Here is a 15,455-nt window from a genome sequence, read left to right as displayed (position 1 = left end):
CATTTATAATTATTATTATGTTGCTTAGATGATAATTGATGGATCAATTCCATTGAGATATATTTATATTTATTCATATAATAATTTAGGTATTCAAATTTTTTAATGTAGATTGAATAGACATGAAATTTTGCCTTCTATGTAAATTATTGTATCTTAGTCGTGGTTTTTTTTTTTTTAAGTCAAATAGTGGCTCTTTGATTATTAACTTTGATTTTGTATAATCAATTAATTAATTATTCATTTATTGGTTAACACATTATTCAATTGTATTCAAAGTTAGCCATTAACTAATAAAATATAAAGAACAATATTGTATACTTCCATGACATTGATTGTTTTTTTTTTTTCAATTTTTATATAAATAATCCAATTGATAGAGATTAATCAATGTTGATTTTTTTTTCTTTTAATAAAGAATATATTTCACATCTATTAAGTCTTTATTTCTAAAAAATAAAAAATAGGGGTGGGAGTTTCAACCTTAAGAAAGAAAAACAAATAATTTTTCAATTAGTAAGAGGGTACTAATGATTACGAGATTCAATTGTACAGAGTAGGTTTGTTAAAAAAAGAATCATGAATAAATGTTGTTGCACTAGGGTTGTTTTTTTAATAACTGGTTTTTATGTAAGATTCTTACTAATTTATAATATTTACTTGATTGGTAAATGACAAAACTTAGACAATTAAAGATAATTTCTATCCATCAAACTATTAATAATACAATTATATTTTAAAAGTAAAAGGGAGATTTTCAAAAATAGAAAATTAAAGAAAATTATTATCCAAAATAGCAATATTTTATTTTATTTTATTTGTTATAAAAGCGGATAGTAGTCTACCACTATCCATCAATGATAGAAACTGAAAGAAGTCGATAGATATTTATAGAAGTTTATCAGTATCTTGCAGTATTTTTTGTTATTTCTGTAAATGGTTTGATATTTTTTCTATTTATGGAAAATTTTCAAAATAAAATGTTAATACTACATATCTATTAAATTTTTGTCAATAACTGAGTGTTTATTGTTCATTAAACAATTAAATTAGGTTCAAAATATAACATCAACTACTTAAAATATTTAATGTTTTTATTTGGAAAAACTAAAGTTTAAGGCACGAAAGATATGTTTGATCTCTAAGAGAGTGTTTGGGGTACTATCTTAAGGTTATAATAATAATCTCTTGCTACAGTAAATACTATTTTATATTTATCAATTAGCTACACTCATTACTATTTCAAAATTCTCATTTGTTACGGTTTTTACTATTTTACATTCATCATTTTTTTGCTACAATATTTGTTATTTTTTTCTCCAACTAAAATAGTTTACACCTTAAACACATACTATTATAACTTAAACTAAAATAACTCACACTCCGAATACAAACTATTATAACCTAACGATAATAACCTAGAACTATAATAACCAATTCCTCACCCCAAATGCTTCCTAAAATTTTAAAGTGTAACTTTTTAGTCTTCAAATTTTCAAGTATATGTTTAAAAGGTCCATGAATATTTTTTTTTATTGTTATTATAGTTTTTAACATGATATTTTCAATTAAAAAAACAAAAGATTGGAGACGTTGAAAATTATATATATTATTTTAAATGAATTTTTCATGTCAACATTTAAAATAATAACAATAAATTATACAAGAAACCTTTAAATACATTTTTAAAAATTCGGTAACTGACACAAAGATTGTATAATCAACTTCAAAGCTAGATGTTTGATTCTTTCGAAAAAACTTGATAACTAATATAAAACATTTTGAAATTTTAGAGATTAGCTATTATCGTAAACACGAGGACTAAAAATGTAATTTCACCATTTAATTTAAAACACAATCCAACCCATATTAGCAACTTGGTTGAACCCACAAACCCAAAAAAGCAAAGCCATAATAACACTCTAAAAAGTGCACATGATCACTCAACAATAAAGAGCAAAACACAGAGAAAATGGCCTGTCATTCATAGAGAGAGAAGAGTTCAAGTTCAATTATGTCTCCTTGCTAATCTCACCGCTGGTTTCACTCAATGCTGCCACGTGTCATCTCCTTACAAATTCATTGGATTTCATATCTACAATTTGACAGTGACATACAAATACTAAATACATTTTAAATACATTTACAATACAAACAATTAATTTCCCTTTCGCCATCTTTTTTAATTCTTAAATAAATATCTTTTTGTAACATCCAATCTTTTTTTTTTAAATGCCAATTTTGAACTTAGGTAAAAAATTCAAAAGGTTGATATCAATAAAAATGTCGAGTTCTTAATTTTACGAAAATTTTGGTGAAATAGATAAAATATCGACATTGATAGATATTTATGGAAAATTTATTAAAACAAAAATTATTTATATTAATAAATAAATATTGGAAAATTTTCCTCTTTGGATCTAGTTCCAGGTTTCAAAATGTTGCACATTTAATCCTCAAGTTTCGAGTTTGGTTTCAGTTTAGTCACTAGGTTTCAAAATAAAATAAATTTATCCTTAAAATTTGAGTTATGTTTCAGTTTGGTCTATAAGTTTCAAGATTTATATTTTTGTAACATTGAATTTTCAATAAATACTCATTTTCATTGTTTAATGTTAATATTTATTAATTAATTTTAAAAAAATGTAATTAATTAGGCTTCACTATCTTTCATTACTATTAACCGTATATAAAAAAAAGGAAATTCTAATAAATAGAAAATTCCCAAAAATATTTACATTTTATAGCAAAAAGTTCCAAAAGCTATAAAGTGTAAATATTTTTGGGAATTTTCTATAATTAAAAAGATCACTACAAAAAAATTCACTTCATATTTATTTTTAATTAATAAATAGACGTTAATGTCAATAACGGAAAGTAGGTATGTAATGAAAATCGAAGTTAAAGGTGTAAATCTTGAAATTCAGGAATGAAAGTGAAATAAAACTCAAATCTCAAAAGTAAAATGGTAATATTTTGAAACGTAAACACCAAATCGAAATCAATCTCAAAATTTAAGAACTAAATGTATAACATTTTGAAACATAAGGTCCAAATTGAAACTAACCCAAAATCTAGATATCAAAAATGGATTTATTTCAAAAATATTTTTTATGGGTTTTAAACAAGTTAACATATTTATTATTTATATTATACTTAAATTAGTGACATTTTGTCGCATACTTTTTTTATGTTGTGTGAAGTTTTTCTATGATATAATGGAAATGTCGATATCAAACTTATGAAAATGTAAAAATGTTGATAGAGATTTAATACCACGTATAGCTAGTATAAACCTTTCCAAAAATAATTGTTGGTACTATAATTAATTTTGATATTGAATTTGCATTAGTTTAAAACGTTGGCAATTAAAAATTTAATTACACCAATTATCGTAGAAGATAAATGTTATTGCCGTTATAGTGTTGAATTGATAATTTAAGGGGTTTTTTTTAAAGTGAGTTTAAATTCTTTTGAGTTGGTTTTAATTTCGTATTTGTAATTCTATACATTCTTTCAATAGTTTGATAAAATATCACAATGTATCCACATGAAATTCAAGTTATTTATTTTCTCACTCTAACAAAACTATTACCTAATTAGTCATATTGAAAACACATACCCTAATACAAGTATAGGTTAACTAAATAAAGTTAGAGATGTCCAATTTTTCCACGAGAACGGATCCCAACTCGAACGGGTGCAGATTTCCGATTAGGAGGAGAATGAGGGAGGGAGCGGGGAAACCCATGAGCTAAATGAGGACCGGGATCGGGAATGCATTCCATGTCCCCGTCCCTGCCTTGATTAGCTTCTACATATTTATTTAGTATAATTATTTAACTTTATGTTATAATTATTATTATATAAACATTACATTTAAATTTTAAATTTGATTATTTATTGGGAAAGGTAATAAATATGTTTAAATTGAATGTTAAAATCTAGATTATATATGTGAATAATTTGATTTATATTTATTTATTTCTACTAAAAAAATCAATTAATTTTTTATGCCAAAATTTGAATAATTTATCTTTAATTTAAATTGTCATATAAAACTAAGCATAATAAACAATTTAGTGAATCCAGGGAATTTCATGGGGATGAGGAATGGCATCCCGGAACCGCCCCGCCCCTTGGACATCTCTAAATAAAATCGATGTTTTATCTGTCTAGTATAAGTTTGAAAGTGATTTTAGAATTGTTAAAGTCACCTTTAAATTAAGTGTATGTTTGGGAATGATCTTGGAATAGTTAAAATCACTTGTATCAAGTTTCAAATCACTCTGAAAACACATTTTTAATTTCCCAAAATCAAGTTAATATTTAATTTTATACTTTTAAAATAATTTATGTTCCACTAAAATTCATTTTGAATGATTAAAAAAATATTTTTTTTTATTAATTTTGAAAACAATAAAGAAAATTTTAACCATCATTCCTATACATACTATAAAACACATATAATCAACTAAGAGATCTAAAGTTTTTTTTTAAGAGAAAACCAAAGTTAGTAAGACTAAAATGAAATCAAATCCAAATATGTAACATATGAGTCAGTAAAGTCAGATGTTTAATCTCCAACTTCAAATATGGTTGAACTAGATTTTTTTTTTTTTTTTTTAAGATACTATTTTAATCTCTATATTTTTTATTCAATTTTAGCTCTCGTATTTTCAAATGTCTAATTTTAGTCCTTATATTTTCAACAAATCTTAAATTTAGTCTATACCATTGAATTTTTTTAATTATTTTTTTTTTATAAATTTTATTGTTTCTTTTAAAACTTTTTTTAGTTACTATTAGCATTTTTACTATAACTTTTGAAAACATATTCACTACTTTTTTTTACTTGAAAATTATTATTATTGAACCAATTTCGATAAAAGTTAGTTTCAAGGGACTAGATTTAAGATTTATCAAAAATACAAATACTAAAAATTAGTATATGAAATTACATGAACTAAAATTGAATAAACTTTGAAACATAAGGATACAAATTGTTTTAAATTTTTTTTTTAATTATTGCATAAACCACATGGATGAATTTTTTTGGAAATTTTTCACAAATAGAAAAAATGTCAAACTATTTATAAAAATAGTAAAGAAAAAGAGAAAACGCTGATAGACACTAATAGACTTCTATCAACGTCTATTAGTGATAGACTTGTATCAGTTTTTTATCACTATAGTATCAATAATAGACTTTTATTAGTTTCTATCACTGATAGACTTCTATCCATCTTTATCAATAATAGACTTTTATTAGTTTCTATCAGTGAAAGACTTGTATCAGTTTATATCATTGATACTATCGATGATAGACTTTTATCAGTTTTTATCATCGATAGATATCGTGGACTTCTATCAGTCTCTATCGATGATAGACTTCTATCAATTTCTATCACTGATGGACTTTGATAGAAGTCTATCAGTGATAGACTTGTATGAATTTTTATCACTGATAGACGTTGATAAGACTTTTATGCGTCTATAATCTACAAGTGTCTACATGTGATAGTCACAACTATCTAAAAATAATAAAACTCAAATTTTGCATCCAAATTCATGGGTAAATCAATTTTAACACCAAAATTTAATAGGTGTTCAAGAACCAAACAAAATTAACCTAAAACACCCAAAATCTTACCCTAACAGCAAAAAATCTGGCGAACTCTAATACTGGCGATGAGGATTGGGTTACACAAATATAAGAGTTAGAGGAAGAGAGAGTGGATCAATTAGATAGAGAAAAATTGGTTCACTAGCGATAATGTCAACCAGTTTTGCGATGTAGATCCAAACGATGGTTGGGCATGAGTGCGATGACTGTTGGAGTTAGAGTGCGTGGGTTAGAGAGAGACCAAGATCAGACCAAAAAAGAAGTAGAAAGTGCATTGATTAGAGAGAGAGACCGAGATTGGACCAAAGAGGAAGTAGACAGTACGTTGGTTAGAGAGAGAGACTGAGATCGGACCTAAGAAGAAGATGGAGAAGGCGGATGATGGAGAAGAGAGAAGATGATTAAATTTGCTATTTTGTGTAAATAGTTTCTCTTATTTTTCTATTTTTAAAAATCATTTTTTGTAAGCAAAGGATGAATCTCTTAATTTAACCTAATTAAAATTTCATACAAATTAAAACAAAATGAAAAAAAATAATGGAAATAGGAAAATGAAAGGAAAAAAGAAAGAAAGAAATGGGATGGTTGAATTGTTGTTATTGTTAATGCCATGAGCCGTACTCCAAATGTCGAAACGCTTCGCCTGCACTTGACCGTTAAAAAGAAGGCAAAAAGGAAAATAATAATAACAATAACAATAATAATCTTCTTTTCCTTTTCTTTAAAATAATAATAATTAAACTTTTATTTCTTCTTAAAATAATTTTTTTTTTTGGGTGATACTTTGGGTGAGTCAAACATTTGCCTCGTTTCTCCGCCATTTTTGACTCAGTCTCTCGCCCCCCACCTGCAACCACCACCATTCTTTGGTTCTCTTTCTCGAAGAAGAAGAAGAAGAAGAAGAAGAAGAAGAAGAAGAAGAAGAAGAAGAAAGGGAGATTCTGAAACCCTAGAAACAGGACCAATTCTTCGTATATTTCTTTGGCTTCAGGAAAAAATTTCCTCTAAATTTAGCAGATCTGTGGCTAAATTTAGGGGGAATTAGGGTTTTGGTTTTTTTTTTTTTTGGTCTCTGTTTTGGGATTGACGGACGGGGGAGGTAGGGGATTAGGGTTTCTTCTTCAAGATGATGATCTCTCGGGGGTTGTTTGGGTGGTCTCCACCTCATATACAACCCTTGACTCCTGTCTCTGAGGTATCTGAGCCGCCGGAATCTCCGTCTCCGTACCTTGACCCTGGTAACGACCCTACCGGCGAGCGGCTTGAGGAGCCGGAGGAGATCGAGGAGCCTGAGGAGATTGAGCCGCCTCCTGCTGCTGTGCCGTTTTCGCGGCTGTTTGCTTGTGCTGACCGGCTTGATTGGACTCTCATGGTTGTTGGATCGATTGCCGCTGCAGCACATGGTACTGCTTTGGTCGTTTATCTTCATTACTTTGCTAAGATTGTCCATGTGCTGAGGATTCCTCACGATGAGCAGTATCAGAGATTTAGGGAGGTTAGTGACTGATTCTCGGAAATCCTTCTTCTGGGGATTTTTTGTGTGCTTGTGGTGACCGCTGTGTTTGTTTCTTAGGGAATTACTAAAATTGAAGTTTGAAATTCCGGAACTGGACTTTTACTGAGCTAATTTTATTGGTCAAGGTGGCTGAGCTTAGAATATAGGTTCTGAAATGATTCTCTTTTCTTCTTGATTGGTTTTCTTTGGTAATTGGACTAACAGAATCTTTCGTTTGGAAGCTTTATTCTTTTAATAGGAATTATAGTTTCCTTTTTGTGTATATGCCATTTGCTTTTTTTGTCAATCATGTAATTAGTTTAGTGGTCTGAATATTCATGAGCCAATAAAATATTACCAGCAAGCTTAATTCCTGATGTAGCTTTAAGTTAATGAACTTGTAACTTAGATGCTCGACTTTGAAAAGACATGGCGTTTGTAGCTTGTGCTAGACACATGCCTTTTGGTCGTATTCCTATTCTACTTTTGTCAATCTTATTCCCTTTCATGATTGATTTGAGAATGGAGGACTGAGTTGAGTATAATTCTATACATGATTTATACAGGTTTTTTATATGAAATTTTCCCGTATGAAATTACGTACTTAACACATTAATTCTTTCAATTGCAATTTTGTATGCTCAGAAAATGCCTGTCAGAATTAGTGAGAAATGCTAAAATTTTTGTTTGGACTTCATTTCTTTGCAGCTTGCTTTAAGTGTTGTTTATATTGCTATTGGTGTTTTCATTGCCGGTTGGATTGGTAAGATCTAATATTATTTGATGCTTGTTTATCTAAAATTCCTTGTTCATTTTTAAGTTTTTTTTTTTATATTGGCAATCAACTAACATATCTGTGTGATAGAGGTTTCATGCTGGATTCTAACTGGCGAAAGGCAAACTGCTGTCATTAGATCCAGATACGTTCAGGTGTTACTCAATCAAGATATGAGTTTCTTTGATACATATGGAAACAATGGGGATATTGTGAGCCAAGTGTTGAGTGACGTGCTGCTCATTCAGTCTGCTCTTAGTGAAAAAGTATGTCTCGGACTACCATTGGGGATTGGGAATAAAATTTAAGATGTTATTTTGTTCATCTTCTATATATCCATTGGGATTTTTCCTGACCATCCTTGTTATTTTTGCACTCTTTTTAGGTTGGCAACTATATACACAACATGGCTACATTCTTTAGTGGCCTCATCATTGGATTCATCAACTGTTGGCAGATTGCTCTCATAACTTTGGCGACTGGTCCTTTCATAGTTGCTGCTGGAGGAATATCAAATATATTTCTTCATAGGCTTGCTGAAAATATTCAAGATGCATATGCTGAAGCTGCTAGCATTGCAGAGCAGGTGCATTTTTTTTTCTTTTCCTTCTTTCTTTCAACGGGTAGTAGTTTCTACTCCCCAATGTTTTCAAAATTTTCTGAGGTGTAAGCCTTGAGGTGAGGTGGCCTTGCAATGCTTTGCCTCTCTATGAGAAAAAAGCCTCAAGGTCTCTTAAGCCTTTGAAAATGTTGCTACTCCCTACGACATCATGAGACTTTTGGTATTTTGCACTGCTAATATTGTTATAGTACCTACCATTCTGCCTGTCGTTTGTTAATTTCGTGGATCCATAACACTACACAGTCATACCCACAACTCTGCCTTTTATAGTATGCATAGAATGCCGTTGAAGTTAATTGGTTGGGGTGCTCCGTCTATTCCACATATCAAAGAAAGGAGAGGGTCATTTGGAGTTCAGAGGAGTAGTTTGGCATTATGTGAGGGTGGGAGGGATCTGAGAGTGGGAGGGAGAAAGTAGGGTGATAGATGTAGGGAGGCATAGTGGGAGAGAGTGATGGAGAGGAGGGGCAGGGATGAGGGGAAGATAGAGGAGTTGGAAGGAGAATTTGGTTTATGAGAGAGAATGACCAATGCTAGGAGTGTGGTGAGAAATATACTATTAGGATGTAAACATATGCAAAAAGTGGAAATGGAGAATTATGATGTATCTTATAAGTGGCATAGATAAAAAAAAAGCTTTTCAATCAGGCGATGCAAAAAACATCAGCATCTTCATTTGCATACCCCCAAACCCTTTTATTTCTCTCTTCAAGTCACCTATAAGATAGCCATGTTAGAGTATTAGATTAACCCCCAAAACCAAGATTTTTGTATACATAAACAAAGGCAACACACTTATTAGAGCCAAAATTATGTTACTCAATTGGAAGAGAGAATAATTTTATACGAAGCTCTTGGCCATCTAGGAAGTGGATCTTGGAAGACAAGGAGTTCTAGATTCTCTTTTACGGCTTCATGTGAGTATACATCCTTCAGGACTGCAATAAAGCAAATAATATTTCTTTGAGAGCATTTGTTGGAGGGAGTACGTATGTGTGAGAAAAAAAATTAAAAAGAGGATGTAAAAGTTCATTTTATGTTCTGTTAAACCGTGAACTTTTTCTTCATGTAAATATTATTGAGTAGGAATGGAAAATGTGTGATTTCCATTGTTTTGAAATGAGTATTGAACTTATTGTGCAGGCAGTCTCTTATGTCAGAACGCTGTATGCGTTCACTAATGAAACATTAGCCAAGTATTCTTATGCAACATCTTTACAAGCAACTCTTAGATATGGTATATTGATAAGCCTTGTGCAAGGTCTCGGGCTTGGATTCACGTATGGGCTTGCAATATGTTCCTGTGCTTTGCAACTTTGGGTTGGAAGGTTCTTGGTCACACATCAGAAAGCTCATGGAGGAGAGATTATAACAGCACTATTTGCTGTAATTTTAAGTGGCCTGTAAGTGTATTTCTCAAGTTGGTCTTCGAAGTTTAAATTCCTGTCTCCCTCCTATTTCTTCTTATATATATTATTTTTCTGTAGTGGGTTAAACCAAGCTGCTACAAACTTCTATTCATTTGACCAAGGACGAATAGCTGCTTATAGACTTTTTGAGATGATAAGTCGGTCATCATCTTCAAGTAATCAGGACGGAGTCACCCCATCTTCCATTCAAGGAAATATCGAATTTCGTAATGTATATTTTAGCTATCTATCCCGGCCTGAAATTCCTATCTTGAGTGGATTTTACCTTACTGTGCCTGCAAAAAAAGCTGTGGCTCTTGTTGGGAGAAATGGATCTGGAAAAAGCAGTATAATCCCACTCATGGAGCGGTTTTACGATCCCACATTAGGTACAAATTTTGTGTTCTTGCTTCTCTTGTTTCCTTATAATCCTTTCCTCAGGGGATTTAACGAAAGTTCAACTTTAGATGTTTCTTAGCACCTCAAACTATCTGCCTCCTTCCTCCCCCCCCCAAATTATTTTATTTTATCTTTTATTTTTATTGATTCAGGAGAAGTTCTTTTGGATGGAGAAAATATAAAAAGCTTAAAATTGGAGTGGCTCAGAAGTCAGATAGGATTAGTGACTCAAGAACCTGCCTTGCTAAGTTTGAGTATACGAGATAATATTGCATATGGGCGAAATGCTACGCTTGATCAAATTGAAGAAGCTGCTAAAATAGCTCATGCACATACGTTTATTAGCTCTCTTGAGAAAGGATATGACACACAGGTAAATCAAAAGTTGTGAAGATTATGGTTGAGTTCTTTCATATATTGTTCAATGAGTTCCAACATCCCCCTTTTGTTTTTTATTTTTTATTTGTTAAAACTTCCAATTATCAGGTGGGTAGGGCTGGAATTGAGCTGATGGAGGAACAGAAAATAAAACTCTCAATTGCTAGGGCGGTGCTTTTAAATCCTTCTATTCTGCTGCTTGATGAGGTAACTGGTGGTCTTGATTTTGAGGCTGAAAAAACCGTGCAAGCTGCTCTTGATCTTCTCATGCTGGGGCGTTCAACAATAATTATAGCTCGGCGGCTTAGTCTGATACGGAATGCGGACTACATTGCTGTGATGGAGGAGGGTCAACTTGTTGAAATGGGCACACACGATGAATTGTTAAGCCTTGATGGCCTTTATACAGAACTTCTTAAATGCGAAGAAGCTGCAAAGCTTCCCAGAAGGTATAATTAGAGTCACGCGTTGTTAATTTTCTATGTGGTGTATATTCTTTTGAAATCTAGCTTGTTAGTTTCTGCTGTCGGAGGTCTTTTCTTCTGTTCAACTGCAGCAAAATTTTCTTCAATTGATGGTTCAACTAGGAAAGATTTCCCACTTTATCCAATCCATCCTGGGTTTAAATCCCCTCCCTCACCTTGTATGGATTGAAAAAGAAATTTTAGCAGGGTTCTCCCAAATTTCCATTGCACGGAACAAGAAGGTTAATTGTTTGTTTATTTGTTATTTTGATGGAAACCGAGTTTTCATGGAGATGAATCAAGATAATTGTTAATTGTAAATGTAGTTCTGCTGTTTTAAAATTCCAATTGGAGGTCATTTTTGAGAACTCTTTGGCTATGGTTGGATTTCTTATCTTCCCTTAAGCTGGTTGTTTTCTTATCGGGAAAAAGAAAATTGGAAGACCTATTGCTTTGTATGTCTCTTGATGGTTGAAATTCCTGATTACTTCCTCTGAATTTCTTCTATATTATGACTTTATTCAGGATGCCAGTAAGAAACTACAAGGATTCTTCAACTTTCCAAATTGAGAAGGATTCTTCTGCTAGTCACAGTGTTCAAGAACCATCATCCCCTAAAATGATGAAGTCACCCTCTCTACAAAGGGTTCCTGGTGTTTTTCGTTCGACAGATGGTGTTTATAACAATTCTCACGAATCGCCTAAAGCTCCAAGCCCCCCTCCTGAAAAGATGTCGGAAAATGGCCAGATGTTGGACTCTTCGGTTGACAAGGAACCATCAATTAGGCGGCAGGATAGTTTTGAAATGCGACTCCCAGAGTTACCCAAAATTGATGTTCAAGCTGCACATCGTCAAACGTCAAATGGCTCGGACCCTGAGTCACCCGTTTCACCTCTCTTGACATCTGATCCCAAAAGTGAGCGTTCCCACTCACAGACTTTTAGTAGACTACACAGTCAATCCGATGACTTCCGAATGAAAGCAAAGGAAGAAAAGGATACAAAGCATAAAAAGTCACCATCCTTTTGGAGGCTTGCTGAGCTTAGTTTTGCAGAGTGGCTTTATGCCGTCTTAGGAAGTCTTGGTGCTGCCATCTTTGGATCTTTCAATCCTCTTCTTGCATATGTAATTGCTCTGATAATAACAGCATATTACAAAAGGGATGAAGGCCATAGCATACGGCACGAAGTAGACAAATGGTGCTTGATCATTGCTTGCATGGGTTTTGTCACAGTGATTGCCAATTTTCTTCAACATTTTTACTTCGGAATAATGGGGGAGAAAATGACTGAGCGAGTTAGGAGAATGATGTTTTCAGGTTGGTGTTTTGTTTTATAATGTATGTAAAAATTTTTGAATTTGGAATATAATTGTTTATGCATTTCACTATTTCATCTAACGTTGATTTATGTCTGTTATATTTCTGTTCCCAAAAATAACAGCGATGCTACGAAATGAAGTTGGATGGTTTGACGAAGAGGAGAACAGTGCAGACACTCTATCCATGCGTTTGGCAAACGATGCTACATTTGTACGAGCTACTTTTAGCAATCGACTTTCCATATTTATCCAAGATAGTGCTGCTGTTATTGTAGCACTTCTTATTGGGATGTTGCTACAGTGGCGATTGGCACTTGTGGCGTTGGCAACATTGCCAGTGTTAACTGTTTCTGCCGTTGCACAGGTGTGTATGCTTTACTTTGTAGTTCAGTTTTTAGTTTTCCAAATTATTTTCCAAACGTCTCATGCTAGCCAGACTCTTAAGTGAATGCACACACACTCTTTCTGCCATCCATGGCGCTAAGAAATAAAAACGCAAGAACAAATGAACAAAGGTGAAATAGAAACCTTCACATTTTAACACCGAGGTTTGATTTAGGTAGCATGGTCCCTGACATCAGTTTCTATTAACTACTAACAAAAAGCTGATGTGAAACTCATCTTTTATTAATTTTTTTTTTGAAATTAGAAAAAAAAATAAATAATTATATATATATATATATATATATATGTATGTATCTATGTATGTATTCCTTTCCTCTTTCTCCTTCCTTTCTCAGCTCCTCCATCCATGGGTATTTTGGCATGGCGTTTAGTTAGGCAAATTAGCTATTTTTTTAGGTTTGTGGTTATATAAAGTAAATTAAGAAAGCTTTCCTCATAATTATAGGGTTTCCCTATGTGTTAGCTTCTAATAAGAATTCCTTGGTTTTGGTAATTCTCTCTTCACGATTTCAAAATATTTACATTTTCTATATAAAACCTCTCCCTCTCTCTAACTCTGGTGCATAAATTGTCGTGGAATATTGCAGAAGTTATGGCTTGCTGGATTTTCAAGGGGCATACAGGAGATGCACCGGAAAGCATCTTTGGTTCTTGAAGATGCAGTTAGAAACATATACACCGTAGTAGCCTTCTGTGCTGGAAACAAGGTTATGGAACTCTACAGATTGCAACTAAAGAAAATATTTAAGAAGAGCTTCCTTCATGGGATGGCCATTGGTTTTGCGTTTGGCTTTTCGCAGTTTCTGCTTTTTGCCTGTAATGCCCTTCTTCTTTGGTACACTGCATTTTCTGTCAAAAAGAGGTATATGGATCTGTCTTCTGCTCTTAAAGTGTACATGGTGTTCTCTTTTGCAACGTTTGCTTTGGTGGAACCTTTTGGGTTGGCTCCATATATACTTAAACGGCGCAAGTCACTCATTTCAGTATTTGAAATCATTGATCGTGTACCGAAGATTGATCCAGATGATAACTCTGCATTGAAGCCGCCTAACGTCTATGGAAGCATTGAGCTCAAGAATGTAGATTTTTGTTATCCTACTCGACCTGAAGTTTTGGTATTGAGCAATTTCAGTCTAAAAGTCAATGGTGGGCAAACCGTGGCCGTGGTGGGTGTTTCTGGGTCAGGTAAGAGCACAATAATATCGTTGATTGAGAGATTCTACGACCCCGTTGCTGGTCAAGTTTTCTTGGATGGTCGAGATTTGAAAACCTATAACTTGAGATGGTTGAGGAATCATTTAGGTCTTGTTCAGCAGGAACCTATAATCTTTTCAACAACCATAAGGGAAAACATTATATATGCAAGGCACAATGCTAGTGAAGCTGAAATGAAAGAGGCTGCTAGAATAGCAAATGCTCACCATTTCATCAGTAGCCTGCCTCATGGTTATGACACACATGTAGGTATGAGGGGTGTGGATCTAACCCCAGGGCAGAAACAGAGAATTGCAATTGCTCGGGTAGTATTGAAGAATGCACCTATCCTCTTGTTGGACGAGGCAAGTTCCTCAATCGAATCCGAGTCAAGTCGGGTCGTACAAGAGGCTCTTGACACTTTGATCATGGGAAATAAAACAACCATCCTGATTGCCCATAGAGCTGCAATGATGAGGCACGTTGACAATATCGTGGTACTAAATGGAGGGCGAATAGTGGAGGAGGGTACTCACGATTCTTTGGTGGCCAAGAACGGTCTATATGTCCGCTTGATGCAGCCGCATTTCGGTAAGGGTTTGCGACAGCATCGACTTGTTTGAAATTTGGAAACTGATTGTTCGAAACACGTCAAGTTTTGGTCTGCCTTCATTAGCTAGCTCCCTCTGGCCTGTTTGAGTTTCTGACAAAAGAGAGCTCCTCGGAGAGATTTTGTAGCTCAACCATAGCTAGGGGTTTCGGGTCGGGGCAGAAGTTGGAAAAAGAGTTTACATGTAACAAGAGCATGTTGTGGCAGCGCCAGTAGTTTCTTTGTTCAGATGGTAGGGTACAGAAGTAGGAGGTTTTTGGAGTTTGACTGAGAGGCCTTCCCTTGAGGGCCAAATCCATATTCTTTAGGAGGCAAGCATCAATTTCATTGGGGTTTGTTTCCATGGTATATTGATTTGTTTATTGATGATTAGAATAGAGGGTGGGTTCAAATTCTAGGTGTGGTTTTTCATTTTCTAAATTTTATTTCACTTCAAAAACTCTCCCTCTCTTTGTATGATGAATCAATGTAAGAATCTTGGGAAGCCAAAGAGGAAAAATACGTTTGTAACTTTTGTATATATGTTGTTACAATTAATCAATAGCTGTTCATTTTTGGTTGTGTTTAACCCAACATATCCATTTCCTTTCATTTTATTTTCTTTGGCAAATTGAAAAATTCACTCCAAATTTATACAAATGTCAAAATTAGACCTTCAAACTTATATAATTGTAGAAATTGTAATAATTTTACAAATTTGAGAGTCAATTTTTTACTTGAAAATTTAAGTTTTACAATCATCAATAGTTCGAGGGTC

General features: G+C 33.1%; 1 protein-coding gene across 1 annotated transcript; it reads left to right on the top strand.

Annotated features, from left to right (window-relative positions):
* Window positions 1-6,382: 6,382 nt before the first annotated feature.
* ABCB6 (P-glycoprotein 6) lies at window positions 6,383-15,266 on the top strand. Its single transcript, XM_039033573.2, has 11 exons — window positions 6,383-7,121; window positions 7,830-7,884; window positions 7,987-8,162; window positions 8,282-8,482; window positions 9,662-9,921; window positions 10,006-10,316; window positions 10,479-10,699; window positions 10,813-11,153; window positions 11,694-12,487; window positions 12,612-12,853; window positions 13,482-15,266. Exons 1-11 carry the CDS (start codon window positions 6,753-6,755, stop codon window positions 14,709-14,711), a joined length of 4,200 nt encoding a protein of 1,399 aa, XP_038889501.1. The 5' UTR covers window positions 6,383-6,752; the 3' UTR covers window positions 14,712-15,266.
* Window positions 15,267-15,455: the final 189 nt, after the last annotated feature.

Source organism: Benincasa hispida, chromosome 6, assembly GCF_027475165.1.
Source record: "Benincasa hispida cultivar pf3 chromosome 6, pf3_genome.v1.1, whole genome shotgun sequence".
Classification (NCBI taxonomy): Eukaryota; Viridiplantae; Streptophyta; class Magnoliopsida; order Cucurbitales; family Cucurbitaceae; genus Benincasa; species Benincasa hispida.
This window is presented reverse-complemented; position numbering and strand designations above follow the sequence as displayed.

What these genes read in the sequence shown, in the direction of transcription:
- ABCB6 (XM_039033573.2), top strand. Translation starts at nt 6,753, where the DNA reads ATGATGATCTCTCGGGGGTTGTTTGGGTGGTCTCCACCTCATATACAA. An exon ending in GCTGTAATTTTAAGTGGCCT is followed by an intron (nt 9,922 to 10,005) that starts GTAAGTGTATTT and finishes ATTTTTCTGTAG; the next exon opens with TGGGTTAAACCAAGCTGCTA. An exon ending in GCTGCAAAGCTTCCCAGAAG is followed by an intron (nt 11,154 to 11,693) that starts GTATAATTAGAG and finishes GACTTTATTCAG; the next exon opens with GATGCCAGTAAGAAACTACA.